This window comes from Balearica regulorum, chromosome 24 (genome assembly GCF_011004875.1).
Source record: "Balearica regulorum gibbericeps isolate bBalReg1 chromosome 24, bBalReg1.pri, whole genome shotgun sequence".
Taxonomy (NCBI): Eukaryota; Metazoa; Chordata; class Aves; order Gruiformes; family Gruidae; genus Balearica; species Balearica regulorum.
The window spans coordinates 2,907,987-2,924,908 of NC_046207.1; the positions used below are offsets into that span (position 1 = coordinate 2,907,987).

Consider the following 16,922-nt stretch of genomic DNA (forward strand, 5'->3'; position numbering starts at 1 on the left):
CTCGGTCGTTATTTATGCTCAAGGCCACTGTTGCTTTATAGGTACCATTTATCTCTTTGGATGTTCAAGTCTTCAGAAGGATGAATCAACCCTGTGTCATTGGGATTTGAGGGGTTTTTCTATTGCCTTGGCTAATTATTGCTGCCTGGTAATGCCAAACCTTCTCATCGTTTCGAATAAAGCAGCGTTTTCCCTTTGCGGCGCTGACCGCAGTTCAGCAGAAGTTGTTTCGTGATAGCATTTAATAACTTCTATTTAGCAAGAGGAGGTTTATGTACGGGAAGCTCTACTTCATTTTGCAGAAAAGGACGTAAGCAGCGAGGATAATTTGACTCTCTAAGGATGAGTTTGATGTCACGTAACAAATTGCTATCCTACTTCAATCTTCTTCATCGCTTTTATGGGCTCTCACTGCAGATTGTAATCTAAAATATTTCTGGCACAGAGGTGTCTGTGCAGAGCTCTGAACACACCGATTACCATCAGTCAACCTCGCAGTTTCATCAACAGCCGATACACGTGGCTCGCGCTTGGTGACAGAGGATTTCAGGTTTATGGCTTTGTGGCTGTCTTGACTTACTCCAATTTCAATTTTGTGCCTTTCCGGGGCTCTATGCTCTTGCACAAGTTGAAACTGAATGCCAGCCAAGAGTCATTTCTCTACTCTGGCTTGTTGGGAGACAAGGTGTTGGGTAGGAGAGGAGCTGGGGAGGGATCTCCACGGCTGCTGCCACAGCACGACATCACCAAAGCTGTGCGTTGCCCTGCAAACGGTCGGGAGCAGGGAGCTAGCGAAGCCCCATGCACAAACAAGAGCAAGGGAGCACTGCCACGTCCCCACAGACCATGAATAAAGCTGCAGTGAAGATGCCGGTGCGTCTTAATTCCTTAATAAAAGATTAGCTGAAGCTAATCAGGAGGAAAAGTTGTTAATTCAGGATCCCAGGATGCTTCTTTTGTAATAACTGAGGGCACAAACCCAAGCGCCCCGGGTAAATGCCAAGTGAAGCCATCCCTCTCTGGTGCCCCAAGTCCCTGCTACTGTTTCCAGATGAATTCAGTATCATTTTCTCCATCTTAAAACATCATGTATTCTTATCGTGAATAACAAAAGCCTTTTTGGTCTTTCCTTCTTCCAGAGGGAGCAGCATTTCATCCGCCTGCATGGTTGCAGGTACGCGCAGAGTTTGTTAATTAGCTGGTGAAAATGATCTGGGCTGAAAAATGCTGGAGAAGGCAAGTTACTTTTACACACGCCTTGTCCTGTCTTTTTTTTTTTTTTCCTTTTTTTTTATTTCAATTGATAAATGAAATCGAGAATCAACCCTTCCAAGGCAAACAAGAGTTTCGTCTGCAAAAAAGCTGCCCTAAGGCAGCCGTGGCTGCACGCAGGAGGCAACTGCTCGCAACGGCCCCGTAATGGAAAAGAAATTGCAAAAGCTCCGAGAAGCCCTGGAGTCAGCACTAACACACGGACTTTTAGGAAGCGGTTTTAAAACGTGCTCAGGGTTTTACATGAACGTGTGTACGGGATATCCCTGTGCAGCCCATTACTAACCACTGCCGTAGCCCACCATCCTACCATGGCGCACACCTGCTGCTACCCAACACTTCTTCCATTTCCAGGTCATTTCCTACTTATTTTATATTTACAGATGAGTTTTATGTTAATTATCATTATTCCACTTTGAACTCCACAAACTGGGAATGAAGCAGATGCACAAACCAGTGCCTTTCTTCCTTTTTCCCAAAGTCTGCAGTTAAAACCAGCAGCTCAAAGCCTGGAGACGTGACCTGGGGGAGCCCCAGCTGCCTCCCCCCAACTGCTTGACTTCAGATCTTTTGTAAGCAAAAGGAAGCCTGGCTTTATGAAGAATCGCCACTAATCATATTAATATGCAGAAGTAAATGACAGCAACCACTTTGTGCCTCTCTTAGCAAATCAAATGCTCCAGGGCTTGGGGTTATTAATGCACCGTGCCCAGAGGCTGCAGAGCTGGAGACCAGTACCGGGGCTGGGGAGGCCCTGGGGAAAGGTGGGGGGGACCTCTGACCCCTCAGCTAAATCAGCTGTCCCTCCTCACTGTAAAAATCCTTGCAATAAGATGCTGTAGTGCAGCAGGAACAACACTCTGCAGACCCATCTCAGCAGCACGGAGATGCTGTTTAAATCTCTTTTGCCTGGCATGAAATCCTAGAGGGCGGGGGGGGGGGGGGAATCAAAGAAACCATGGAAACGCTCTCATTTGTGTCTGCATCAGTAAACTTTTGCGAGATGAATTTTCAGGGTTAGCCTCCAGCCACCCACACCTGTCCAGAGTCACCCTTGCCCCTTCCCAGCCCTCTTGGCTGCAGGATCCCAAAAGTTATCAGGGCTGCTGTGAGCAATGAGGAGGAACAGCCCTGTCTCGAGCCAAACACATTGCCACGGTGCTGGCAAGGAGTAAATGTGGATGATTTTTGCTGCAAATCCCGTTGAACTGATGCCTGGAGCACCCCAAACTTTGGGTAGGTCCTGGAGATGCTCCACTACAGACCTCAAAACCCAAAGCAGGCAGAGCAGATCCCTCAACACAGCCCTGATAACCCTTTTTTCCACCAGAAAAAAGCCACCAGACAGACACCTTCTCTAAAGCCCAGCCTACCCAAAGGTGTGCACAAAGCGAGGCAGCGAGGCTCGTGCCCGTGTTGGCACAATGTCCCAGCTCACGTCTCTGCTCTCCAGCATCCCACCATGAGCTGGTCCCTGGGGAGATGCAGCTGGAGGAAGGTCAGGGCTGGCTGGGAAATGCTGCTCCTCACAGCATGGATGGCACCACTGTCACTTTCCGCCCTTTTAGAGACTCAAAAAGGACCCAAACTGCCCTTCCCAGAACAGCCAACAAATCCAAGCTAACCTCTACAACATCAGGGCTTGCGTGAAGACCCCGGCTCAAAATTAAAGCCTCGCTAATTCAATTTATCTAAATTCAATTTGGAAATGGAAAGAGATCAGCGGAATTAAGGTGGCTTTAATGAGGAAGAAAAGCAGCAGCATGGAAATTCAATGCCACCAAAACCACCTGCAACCTCTGGCTAATTTGGATTAATGCCACAGACATGCCTCTGCTCCCCCCCGCAGCAAGGCCCGGAGGGAGGGTGAGCATCCCGTGCCTTGGGCAGGGCAGAGCTTGGTCCCCGAGCTCCCACCGCACACCGTCAGCTTTTCCTTTTCCAAAACCACAACCTCCTGGAGAGGGGCTTCTTCCAGCCACCACAGATGGTTTGCCCTCGCATCTGCCATTTGATGGCAGGGGTCGGTACCCACCTCTTCCTAACAGCGTGAAAAAGCCCTACTGGGAAGCAAAAAAAATAAATTGCAATCCAAATGGGTTGGGGGTGAAGGAACCAGGCTGGAGATCTTTCTCTGTGTGACCTAGATCACAAGTCTTGCTTGTAGCCCATGTTTTTTATTGAGTTAAATAATAGCAGCCCATAATACTATGTGATAGTCTCCTAAGTGGATTGAAGCCTCGAGCTTTATAGATTTCATGCTTCTTCTTAGTGCAATTTTATAGCGTGTTTCTCACCCCCTTTTTTTTTATTCAGCGTGTTACTTGATTAATTGGTATGAAATGTTAATCTTTATCCAACAATTCCTGAAACACAAACGCAGAGCTCTCCGTTTGTATTTCTTATTTACGGCCCTGTAGCTTGAGTGATTTCCAATTTACTGTGCTGCTATATTAGGTCAATATATAATACCTCGGGCCACTCCAGAAAGATTAACCAGAAGCGGATTCCCTTTCCAATCAAATAGTCACCGCTATAAATTAGAGTTTCTTTTACTGTGTTTGATTGCATTTCTGCCACTTTCCCTATCAAGTGCAATAAAACAAACACCCTCGGCAGCCCCGCCACTCCCCGGCGCCTAATCTTGTGAGACAAAGATGTGTAACCGCAGAATTTGGGAGACTCCGTGCCATATGTACGACTGGCTGCAGCTTCCACCTACACTCCTCCGAGTCTGTGGTTTGCTGTTTCCCCCTCGGTTACTGGAAAGAGTTTTCCCTGGTATAAATTTTTTCCATCTTGCATTTTACCTCCATGCAGGATTGCTAAGGATTTTTTTTTTGTTTGTTTGCATCGTGATTCCCACCTGGAATGTCTAAGGCTTTCTTTAAAACACAAAGGTGATGTGAAGACTTCAGCCACAAATTATTTTCCAAACTCTTTTCATCTCTAGTACACCCATGGTTAAAGTAAAATGCTAGAAAATATGAATTCTAGAAGTGCAAAATTGAGAAGACAGAGATTTCCATCTCTTTTTCTTTTTATCGTCAATTTTTTTCCACATGCCTCATGATTTTGACAGTCCTGACACAATATTTTTGCACACCCAAAGATGGCAAGGCTGCCTGATGCCATGACATCCAGACGCAGTCAAAATACCCTTTTCTTTGCACTTGAAAATCAAGACTGAAGCAGTCTGTGTACACTCACTATTCCAAAATTAGACTGCACATAAATTTAACATGTTCAAATAATGGGCTTGCATATGCAGACAGTCAAGCAAAAGGTATATTTTTCTATTACAAGTAACTTGTTAGACAAGATATTTCAGCTTCCTAAGATATTAATGGATACTCAGTAAAGGTCTTTTTAGAATGATAATACACTTAATTTTGTTTGCAGAGTCAGTAACAATTAAATCCCTTTTCGTATTACAAAGCATATGCCAATGTGACATGGTAGCAGCACCTCCCGGAGCAGCCCTATCCCAAGCTACGAACCAATATTTTCCTTCTTTGCTTCTTATTTGAATTGCAAAGAACAGTTTAAAAAAGAAAGCCGAGATCCTGAGGCATGCAGCCAGCAGCAAAACGAGGATTTTTTTGAGTCTACATGCCAACTATTTTCATGTGGGGCTGTGAAGGAGAACGCGGTTTTATGGCATCTCCAAATCTGGAGCAAAAAGCAAAGCAGCTATGGGACTAAATGCAGAATAAGATCCCACCATTCGAACTTGGCATTGACAAGAAGCAGCCCTGCATCCAACAGAACCACAACTGTTCCGTGCCAATGAGGGTCTGAGGGTCCTGGGGTGCAGGAGGAAGGTTCCATGGGGTGTCCCAGCTATGGACATTGCGATGGAGAGGCAGTGAACCGGGGCCTGCAGGGTTTTTTGTTTTTTTTTTTTTTTTTCCATGGGACAGACCCTTGCAGGAAGCATAAGCCAAGGCCACCACAATGGGCCAGAGAAATGCATTAGTCTTCCATGTGAAGACCTCTCTGTGATGATGGAGATTGGTCCACCTTCGGCATCTGTGAAGCCCTAAGGGGGTGCAAACACCATGTCTGAGATGACAGGTCGGTGGGGACAGCTCCAGATAGTTCTGGGAAATCTTGGATTAAGATGGGACAACCAGTTGAGAAAGGAAATGGTTTGAGCAGCCACATTTGAGGGATGCTGCGGAAGCTGGAAACTGGAGGAAAAAAGTGAAGTAACTCAACCACACAAAAATCATCGCCTAAAAGAGCAGTTGCTGGGTACAGCATGGCTACTAGGAAAATGGAGCAGCAAAACTAGTCTGTAGAAACTTCTAAGGAGTTACAGATAAGGAGTGAATGGACAGTTCAGGTTGTAGCGGAGATATTAACTCACTGGGAAGAAAACCTCAACTCTTTCCATCCAGGAGCTGTGCCATGGCTGGACCTCCCCATGCTCACATGTGGCTTTGGCATTGCAATGGGAAGATGTCACCCCACGTCCACCCCCCACCCCTCTCCACAGCCAGGGCTGAAGTTCACTACTAAAGAGTTGCGTGCCCTTGACAAAGCTTTTCATTGGAGAGTCAAGTTTGTGCAGTCCCGGTGGTGGCAGCCAAGGAGATTTAATTCCAAACACATTTACATTATTATGCAAATATTTGGAAATCATCAACTCCTTCACTTACCTACTAAGAGCTGAGTTAAGTGTTTCCATGGGAACACCAACTATTAACCATTATAGTTAATATTTTTATTCTGGTAGTGTCCAGAGAGCTCAATGAAGATTGAAGACAGCTTGTACAAGGTGCTGTACGAATGTGGAAGATGAAAAAGTCTCTTGTTGAAAGGCAAAGATTAATGTTTTATGAGCTTCAAAGTCAAGTACCTGGACTTGTAAAAACATGGCCAAATTTGCTTGCAACTAGTCCAGAAGCTTCTCCTACACCATTTAACCAAATCAAGAGCCCTATTCATACAGTTTTGCCTTAAATCCTATAGCATTTCACGGTCAGATAGAGGCCTTAGTGACTATCCCAGCACAATCCAGCCCCATAATATCAACCCAGTTCTAGGGACGTGAGAATCCCTCCCTATGCCTCTAATACTTAGCTGAGTACAAATTTAAGTTAAAGACATGTGAGATTAGCAGTGGTGAGGTCATGGGGGTGGGCAGGACATCATCAAGGGGATCCTGAAAATCAAAGGGGTTGATTGCTCCCTTCCACATGTGGTCAAAAGACAAGTCTGGACTCAAAAGACCATAAAAACCACAAGATTTTTGAGAAGAAATGAATGCACTTTGGGTTGGTTTTTTTTCCCCCTCAGGTTTCAAGTTCACAGCCATAGCCAGGTTTCAAGCACCTTTGAAATTTATCTGAAGAGAGTGACCAGAGCAGAAGCTGCCATCCCACCTAACCTCTGGATGGTGGTGATGCTCACAGACGTGGAGGTGCCAGACTGGAAACCTCCTCCCCACTGCCACAGGCTCTCCTGCCCATCTTCCACGCCAGATGGCAGGAACAAGACCTGGTTGATCCTCCTCCTTCATCTTTTTTCCTCCCAATATATTTCTGCACTTGCTTTTTTCTTTTCTTTCCTTTTTTTTTTTTCCCCTCATGTGTAATGAGGCTTACCCAGCTGAGACTGATCCACCTTTCCCAGCATCACAGCGATAGAAAAGCACAGCTCTAAAGGCAGCATGTTCCTGGATGGGTTACTCCGAAAGATTCTCCAAAAGGTAGCTTCAAAATCCAGCCTATAGAGACAATGGTGTGACACAAGGTCTGTGTCTCCATGGGGAACCTCAGAGGGGTCCAAAACCCAACGAGATTGAACATACAGAGCTCGTGGTGTGGCTGTCCAAGCCTGCTACATCCCCAAGCCATCAATGCGGTGGTTTCCTGCCCCCATGAACTCCCCCAAGGCAGCCTGTAAAGCAATAAATCATCAGAGGTAGAAGATGCACTTCATTTTCCCACTCTGCATTGTGAACCTGTTTTGCCTTTAAAAGGACAAGACTTCAAACAAACACAACAAGTCAGGAATGATTATCTCAAATCACCGTCTCCTCCCCCTCACCCGGGCCAGATCAGGCTGACTTGGGAGTACGAGATCAAAACTGGAAGGCAATGCTCTTGCTATAAAAGCCTGTGCAATTTTAAATGATTGACAGGACCGTGGGAATCTGTTTAAATCGTAAGAATCAAACACCACACAAATAAATTTTAAGTTTTGAATGAATGCAACCAACTCTCCTCTTTGCTATTGAGCAGAAATTTGAAAGGCGCTTGAAGGGGCTCATTTGCACAGGATGATGGAGCGACAGCGACACAAAACCTTGTGATATTTGCTCCTCTCCCTTTCCTGATACCCAAAAATAAACACAACCTCATCCTGAAAAACTCCCACCGCAACGCTCTGCCTTGCAACTGCCAGAGAAACAGAAGCTGGCAATTTTTCCAACTTTTTTTTCAATGTTTTGTTTAAAATGTCAACATGCATTCATGAAAACTGCAGCCACCATTGCTGAAGAACAGATAAGGCTTGCTCTAAATGGGTGGCTTTGGTGGCATGTGTCGCTCCCCATGCCACCCCTCTTGCAGAGACCAGCCTCCTACCCACTGTTTCTGCAGCAGGGTTCATTAAAGAAATGGGCACCAGCATTGCCAGCAACTTCCACCGTGGCAGCTCGGTCGCAATGATGGGAGCTGCTGAGCTGTCCTTGCAGGAGGCAACACTTCCACGTCTGCTCCAAGTGCTGCTGTCTCAACCCATGAGACCTGCGAGACAGCACACAGCCCCAGCCTTTCTGGTCAGCACCTTCTGACCTTCTCTGTGCCAGGACTAGAGGGCTGCAGTGCAACACAATGGCTTTTCAGAAGATGCTCGACCCAGTTGGGTTCATTAGGGAACAGATGCTGTCCATCCCAAATGCTATGAGTGCAATGAGTTGAGCCAGGCAGCACTAACCCACGCAAAGACAATTAGGGCAACGAATGTCCCTGGATCTCAAGGAGGAGGAAAACACAGACAGCACCTGGAGGTCCACCTTGAACGTGGCCTCCAAAAAGTGTCTTTCTAGGGAAGAGGGATGTGTTGGAGCATCCAAAGGAGACATCACACCTCTTGTCACCCACAAGTGCCAACCCTTGTCCCAGGACAGGTGATGACACTCCTATTTGGCATCCCAAACTTTGGCGCTGAGACACCCAAGTCCAGCACTCATTGATGAGCTGAACTATAGAAATGCTGGTCCCAACTGGTGTCACACAGACACCAAGAAGAAAAGCAACTCATTTCTGTACAGACTGAGCTCCTCTTGCTTTCAAGAGCTGGTTTAGACATTGGCTGGGAAGGATGGGATGGTCTTTTCAAAAAAAATCGCCAGTACATGTATGTTTGCAGGAGGAAAAAGAAGGTCTTACCTGTTTCTCCCCATATTGGCAAATATTCATCCTGCTGTATGTCTAGCATGATTTCCAGTCCATTGCCTGTCCCACCTTTAACCGTAGTAAGAAGAGGCCGTCCTTCTTCTCCTGAGTTAAACATGTAGCATTTCCCATATTTTGTAAACACCTGTGAGAGGAGAAGAGAGAATATAATATTTCCCATATAATGAACAACTCTTCCCACCCAAACGCAGGCAGAGGGATGAGAAACGGCCACACGCTGCAGCTTGAAAGGAAATGTCTGCAGATAAATCTAATCTGGTTTAATCATTTAGCATATTGTGTTCTCCTTACAGAAAATAAAAGATGGAAGAGAGGAAAGGAAAGCTGTTTTAGAGCAATGAACAAATGTCTTCAGCAGCTCACTGGAGTCACATCGTGTTAAGTCTCTGAGAAACACACGTACATGCTGTGTTTGAGCTTGTACTAAAATATAATCAATTCACTGTTTTTGTGTGAGGCATCTCAGTCCACCACCGCTGCTTGCTCATGGCTGCAGACCTAGAGCTGCGCTCATCCCCAAAGGATGGAAACACCAGCACTGAAGCCCACGCTTACTCCATGCTCATCCAGCTGCTGAATATCAAACCTCGTAGACACAGTTCATGCCCACTGCTTTCCACCCAAAGGGAGCAATGCGAATGACGCCTGTGCTCTCCCGACACAAAAAAATACAATATCCCGTTAATTCCTCACTCTACCACTACCTGGCAAATAGCAGGAGTTGAAAACACTTGGGCAAATGAGGAAAGATTTCCTCCGTCACTTTTGCTTTTCTTTAGTCTCATTTGGGCCTGTCTCTTGAAAGAAACTCTAGGCAAAGCGCAGGTGAGGGCTTCCAGGCCACCACCAGCTCTGCAAAGCAGGGCTGACATGGGCTTCCAAGCGGGGTTGGACATGGGTTTCCAAGCAGGGTTGGACATGGGTTTCCAAGCGGGATTGGACATGGGTTTCCAAGTGGGGTTGGACACAGGTTTCCACGTGGGGTTGGACATGGGTTTCCAAGCAAGGTAGCTCTTGCTGGGGCGGCAGAGATATGACATCTTTGATCATGGTGCATTGATGGTCTTGGGCATTGACCTGTCCTGCGCTCAGCCTTCCCCCGAACTGGAAGAACACATGGAAAACCGAAGATTAACATACAACAAGTCCCTCCAATGCCTAGCACTGACAGACTGAGGGACATGCAGATGTGCAGAACTTCTTCCGATAGTAAAAGAGGATAAAATGGCTCACAGCCATTTAGAAATCCCCCAACCATTGCATGTGGTGAATTCTGACAAGCACCAGCATGAAATCCGGAGCATGAGTTGTCTTTGAGTCACTCTGCTGCTTTGCAGCTCCAGAAAGTCCAGGGTTTGCAATCAGCAAGCAACCGGCAAACACCAGTAATGAATATTCAGAGTGAAGGGAGCCCAACACCAAGCGGCACGCTGGCTGCAGTCCCATCAGAAATCACAAGCTGCTAAAGCAGTTGCTGAGATCATACGACCCCAAGATGATTCATAAAACTAAACAGAAGCTGGAGTCATCAGCGATTTATTCCCCTCAAATATTGACATATGCCTTATAATCACAGCATCAGGGAAGCAGGTGAAGAAAGAGAAAAAATGAAATCATTCAAGTTTAAAACCTCCAATTGGAGCAAAAAGGATGCGGAGAATATGAAGTGTTTGGAGGAAATAAAGATGCCCTTTAAAAAAGATTTTATATCCAAGTGAAAATCCCATTTTAATACTTGACTGACCTATTAAACCATTCAGGCTGGAAAGATAAGCTGAACAACAGGGAGCCTGTGTTAGCAGCCAGTGCCTGTAGATGGGTTTTCCCAGATAGGCTTTGAAGGCAGAAGTCAAAAATATCTAATTAGGATAGTTTAAAATCCAGCAAGAAGAAAACTTGCATTAGTGAAAATCACGGGAAAACAAGCAAGCTTATATCGAAAGCAACAGCGCAACGTAAATGCTGAATAAGGATCTGGATGCTGATGTACCCAGTGCAGTTTTTAGTCAAATAAATTCAGGCAATTTTATGGGGTTTTTTATACAGCCCTTTGCAGCTGTAAAAATTTAAGTGTAAAACCCCCAGTTAGGGCATGTTTATGCAACAAACACGATCTAAAGTGACAGGGGCCCGAGGCTCACTTCAGCTGCATGTCTGGGACCCCAATCCCAGAAAAAGAAATCAAATGGTGACTTGAAAAGGAAGGGACGTTCCTCCAACCCCTCCGCTCTACTGTCAGCACGCAACCATCAAAGTCCACGAAAGGTTCATCTGCCATGACCTTGGCAGATGTTTGTCTTGTGTAGTAGGAGAAGATGGGCAACATAACATGGGATGTGTTGACACACGTATAGATGAAATGCAACTGCTTCCCAGCACCACATCTGCTCCTGAGTAGTGGCAACCCCCAGGGACCACCTGAGGCCCAGCTTAAATTCAGGTGCTGCTTCCATCATCTGCATCAGTCCTAGGATCCTGCAAGGAAATGTTTCCGAGCAAGCCTGATGATTTTCTGCTGCTCTTTAGAAAAGAATCATTTAGGTTGGAAAGGACCTTTAAGATCATTGAGTCCAATTGTTAACCTAGCACTACCAAGTCCACCACTAAACCATGTCCCTAAGCGCCACATCTACAAGTCTTTTAAATACCTCCAGGGATGGTGACTCCACCACCTCTCTGGGCAACCTGTTCCAATGCCTGACCACTCTTTTGGTGAAGAAATTTTTCCTAATATCCAATCTAAACCTCCCCTGGCACAACTTGAGGCCATTTCCTCTTGTCCTTTCACTAGTTACTTGGGAGAAGAGACCAACACCCACCTCACCACAACCTCCTTTGAGGTAGTTGTAGAGAACGATCAGGTCTCCCCTCAGCCTCCTCTTCTCCAGGCTAAACACCCCCAGTTCCCTCAGCTGCTCCCATCAGACTTGTGCTCCGGAACTTTCACCCTTTGTTGCCCTTCTCTGGACAACACGCTCCGGCACCTCAATGTCCTTCTTGTACTGAGGGGCCCAAAACTGAACACAGAACTCGAGGTGCGGCCTCACCAGAACCGAGTACAGGGGGATGATCACTGCCCTGGTCCTGCTGGACACACCATTTCTGATACAAGCCAGAATGCTCTTGGCCTTCTTGGCCACCTGGGCACACTGCTGGCTCATGTTCAGCCGGCTGTTGACCAACACCCCCAGGTCCTTTTCCTCCAGGCAGCTTTCCAGCCACTCTGCCCCAAGCCTGCAGCGTTGCCTGGGGTTGTTGTGACCCAAGTGCGGGACCCGGCACTGAGCCCTGTTGAACCTCGTGCAGTTGGCCTCAGCCCATGGATCCAACCTGTCCAGATCCCTCTGTAGAGCCTGCCTACCCTCAAGCAGATAAACACAGCAAGCACAGATCCTCATTAAGGCTCCTGGTGCATATCCACCCTTTCATCTCTGCAAATCAGGCAGTTACTTACGGCTTTGTACACCCAAATAACACACCAGAGCCATGACTGGGATATGATGGAGAACATGAACACTTGTCCTAACAAAGAATCTGGCATCTTTGCTGAAGTACTCAGAGCTAGCAAACAGCACAGAAGCTCTGGGGTAGGGTCACCAGGCTTAGTGGCTAAGCAAAGAACCAGTGCACAAGAGGAGACCAACAAGGGATACAGCAGCAAAGAGCATAGACCAGGAGAAGACTTACAGAGCAAAACAGCTGGGGAAGAGGACCTAACGCCAGACACGATCGGGGCTTTTGATTCCTTTGGACCAGCCTGAGCCCAGTTTCATGCACTGGGTGCCCATTTGGGCTGGAGCACATCTTCCCACTAAGTTGCATCCACAAGGAGCTGTGCCCAGGTGCTCCAAGATGTCTCCTCAATGCAAACCAAAGGACAGTAAGTGGGGACAGTTGGGAGATATGCTCCCAAAACACACTCCTGATCCAACCAAACCCCATGTAGATGCCTCCACTCAAGGTTTGAGCCGGCTGCACGCTGGTCCCACTGCTCACTTCCAGTAGCCCTCACTGGGAGAACACCACCAGGGCTACAAGGACCAAAGCCTGAAAGCACAGAGAATTGAAAATCAAAGAGAATAAACTGAGGATGAAGAAATGAGAGCTTTTCCCTGCAGGACAGAGCTGCCTGCAGGAACTCCATGGGAAAGGCAGCTGTGAGCCATGAGCAGTGTTAATGCTCAAGCAGCGAATGGGGATGCCCTGAGGCAATCTGCTAGGCTTAGCCCTGATCCCAGGCAGAGAGGAGTCACAAATACATCAAACAAACAAGCAAACAAACAAACAAGACAAAAAAATGGGAAAGGAAGAAGGAAAGGAAGGGAAGGGAAGGAAGTCACCCTGCTCACTGGCAGCTAGAGACCTCCCTAGAAGCCCGCTAGACTGCTCTCCACTGATGCTACATGGAGCAAGCACCTTTCTGAGCACCTTTCTGCGGTGTTGAACCTCAGTTTCACAGCGATGAAGGCTTTGGGGCCAAGAGCCTTGCTTAGGAGAGAACTGGGGAGAGCCCACAGGCATTAAGGAAAGCCCCGCAGGGGTCATTTTTCCTCCACAGCACAGCTCCCATGGGATACCCATGCCTCGCTGCCGGCTACCTGCTCCCTCAAACCCAGTGCAGGTTTCTTCCACCTCCTCTGCTAGGAGAAACCCTGGGCAGTGAGTGCTATATGGACAGTCCCCCACCAAACCATGTATAAATGCCATATATATATATGGCATCCCCATATATAAAATTCCCTGCACGCAGCAGAGCAGCACACAGCAAGGCTTAGCCACGGCGCTCAACACCCAATCGCGGCGGCAAGACTACGGCATGGGGCAACTGCGGGGACCTCTCTCGAAACCCTCAACCACAAGATTTTTCCATCTTTCCCCAAGGAGCTATGAAAGACTATTTATAACAGCATTTAAAAAGACATCGCCAAGTTAAAAAATGCATATGCATTCATTTCAACTCACATTAAACAGGGCTGTGCTGCCCCTCACCTTCTCACCTTTGCTATGAATGATTATTTGGGAAAATACAACTTTTTTTCAGGGGATGCTCTTGGTTTCAGGCTCTTTTGGGCTCTTTGATAACAGGGAAGGATTCAGAGCTTTATCAGATCATCAGCATAAAAGGACAGAGCTGTTCGGAAAAGGCAACACCAGTATATACTAACTGCTGTGATATACCTGAGACAGTAAACACGCGGCAAAGCAGAATGATTTAACCTCAGTTTATTCGTCTTAGGGGAAAAAAGCACTCCTTGCTGTTAGTAATGTTTTAACTTGCAATAAAAAGAAGGTCCAGCAGAAGCCAGAAACAAAAATACAAACACATACCTTGAGAATAGTCTATAAAAATACCTTTTTTTTCTTTGATGGATCACTTGTTGCTTTTGACAGCTCCTCTGAAAATCCCCATTTAAGTACAAAGGTAAACACGTTCAAAATCTGTGAAATAGTATTTGAGTGACACAATGAGCACTTCTTTAGCACGTAAAGGGAAAAACGTGTACCCTGTGAAATTCAAAAGCAGAGCATGGGTATCTCAAACAGACTCCATGGACAAAACAGCCGCCACCACCACCAAAAGCTCCGAGACATCAATGTATATCCTGCTGTGCGTCAAACCAACGGGGCAAAAAAGACTGATATTCAAAATGCAAGCAAGCCTGACCGGAGTAATAGAGAAAAAGGTATTTCACAGTTTATAACCAGCATACACAGGACAAGCATATCTGCTGATAAATTATCCTTTCAATACAGAGTAAAATGATGGTAAAAGCAAGTAATTTGAAGTCTGTAAATTACTTTTCTAAATCCAGACAAAGACGCACGCTAGAGCTCACTGACAAGGCAAGACATTAGTTGTCAGATTAAGGTACTGAACATTGAAAAGAGAGCAAATTAGCATCCTTCACAATCATTTTCTCCACAATTACAGTACACACAGGTTCAGAGGCACATATCCTATCAAGCCACGTCCAACAGCATCATGAATAACAAAGCAAAAAGGAAAACGAAGGGACTTTCCAGACGGTCCAGGAGAAGAGGAACATGAGGCTGAAAGGGCCTGGGGAGAACAGAGGTGGGTTTGGGCAGGGACGCACATGAGATGATGGGAAAAATATCCTGTTTCTGGAGGAAAGAAGACCTTATTTCTGAGTTTTTGGCACAGCGATACATCCCCATAGCTACCAGCTCTCCCGTCGCACCTGCTGAGCCGACGGTGGCATCAAGCCATGTCATTATTTCACTCGAGGTGCAAGGAACAGCACAGTCCGGTTGGCTCCATGCAAGCGCATCACGATGGTCCATTTGTTCACACCCTGGCAGGAGGTAGCGGTACATTATTTAAAATGAAATGATAGCTGCAAAGAGCAAATCGCAACGGATGCCTACAATAAACAGGTTTCTGAAGCATCAAATCCCAAGGGGATCTCTTTCCAAAGGAGAACAAGACTGCAATGACAGCTTGGTAAGGAGGGAACTCACACCTAACGGGCAGAAAGGACTTAATCTCCTTTCCAAATGGAAGTCCAGAAGGAAAGAATGAACCAAGTCCCTATCCCACATAGATGGGGGATGGAAGCCGCACCAGGGCATCCTCTTTGTCGCAGAGGATTATGTATCTCAGTCCTACAAAGACACTGGGGGAATACAAAAACCTTACGGACCCGTGTATTAGAAAGGTGATCTGGTCTGCCAGCTTCAGGAGACCGTAAGGCAAGGCACGGCTCTTTCAAACATTAACATAAACCAGGAGGGAAAATGCAAATCGATGAAATACTTTGGTATCTTCTCCTCCTCAAAGGCTAACCATAGATTTCTCTTTAAATCCATGTTTGTTTTGTATTATTTGAAACCTGGCATAGAAGCATGTCAGACAAGCAAAATATCCATCCTTCATGGTGTCAGGTTTAATCTTGCAACAGAGAAGAGTAATGGGGATGGAGCTCTGGAAAGCAGAGCCATAAAAGTTGTCAGAGATGTGTTTACAAGGACAGGGTTTTCCTTTCGGCCTCCAAGACTGAGATATCCCAGTGGGGCTTGTCAAGCAGCTCTGCAAGGCAAGGCAGGGAGATGTTTCAATGAAAATCAGTTCGATGTCTGCCCGCACCCCTCTGGGCACCGTGGTCGCACGACTGTATGGGAACAGCAGCGATGTCAGCTCTGGTTTTATACAAGTCTTCTGTTTTTTAAATAAGAAGTTATCGAGGTCCCAGGTACTGCCCGAGGCTAAGATAGTCTTGTGCTGGCATTATTTCTTTTACAAACTAGCAGCGGCCAGCATCCCAAATGTAATAGTCTACCATTGCAGCAAGCTGTTACATAAGGCATAACACTCCCAACACATCGGTCTCCGCCTCTAAAACCAGTTTTTGACAGTGGACAGAACCAACTCTCTTTTTAATGTATTTATTTTATAGGATGCCACTAAATGTCGCCCAGCGGATCACAATTCATACCCCTATATTCTACCCTTCGAGAAGAGTTAAACTCCAGCAGCGCTAACGCAGAGGCACGACAGTCTAGCACATTTAATTCACTAAGAGATATTGCCATTTTCTTCTTATTTGTGCAATCAGCTACTCCCTGTAATGGCATATTGGTGCAAGCATTTGTTTGAATGGTGAGTACTTATGGAGGGTCCTTATAGCTGGCGTAAATCACTTCCACAGCGATCACTGCAATTTAGCACTGGTTGAGTGGATATTTAAAAAGAAATATAGCACTAATATTCTGGCAGCAAATGAATAAACTATAATGGTGAAGCTCCAAATATTTGAGAATTATGTTGGTCCATAAACTAAGAAACCTGCTACCCTCTCTCTGATCCCCATCAAACCCTAATTACTTCCACACATAACAAACTGATGCAGAACGATGCGACGGGAGCTTTGTCCCACCAGACCGTAATTTATTAGTCGTAGGAAACAATATCTGCATACTCCCACAAAGGTTCATCTCCCACATGAACGTAAATTAACCCATGAACATCTCTTAATTTCCCAGGACTCGGTTTGCAGAACAACATCCACTGGTCCTTCAGTAACCCAATGCAGAACGCCATCCACTTTTGGGTTTTTATGGGGGGGAGACAGTGGGATTTTTTTTAACAAAAAGTTTGCCATCTTATGAAAACCAATGCCCCAGCACAAGTGTGAGGCCACTTAGCATCTACAAATGTGCATTGTAGGCAGGTGAAATGAGGCCAACGGCCTGAGACAT

The 16,922-nt window shown here is 46.2% G+C and overlaps 1 protein-coding gene across 4 annotated transcripts in view; it reads right to left on the minus strand.

The window, feature by feature from the left end:
- The window catches only part of ASIC2 (acid sensing ion channel subunit 2), a 498,112-nt gene that overhangs the window by 40,554 nt on the left and 440,636 nt on the right, over nt 1-16,922 (minus strand). For all 4 annotated transcript variants that reach the window (XM_075775303.1, XM_075775306.1, XM_075775304.1 and 1 more), the window contains exon 2: nt 8,676-8,826. In XM_075775303.1, coding sequence (XP_075631418.1) covers nt 8,676-8,826 — 151 coding nt within the window. The remainder of the gene's footprint in view (nt 1-8,675; nt 8,827-16,922) is intronic.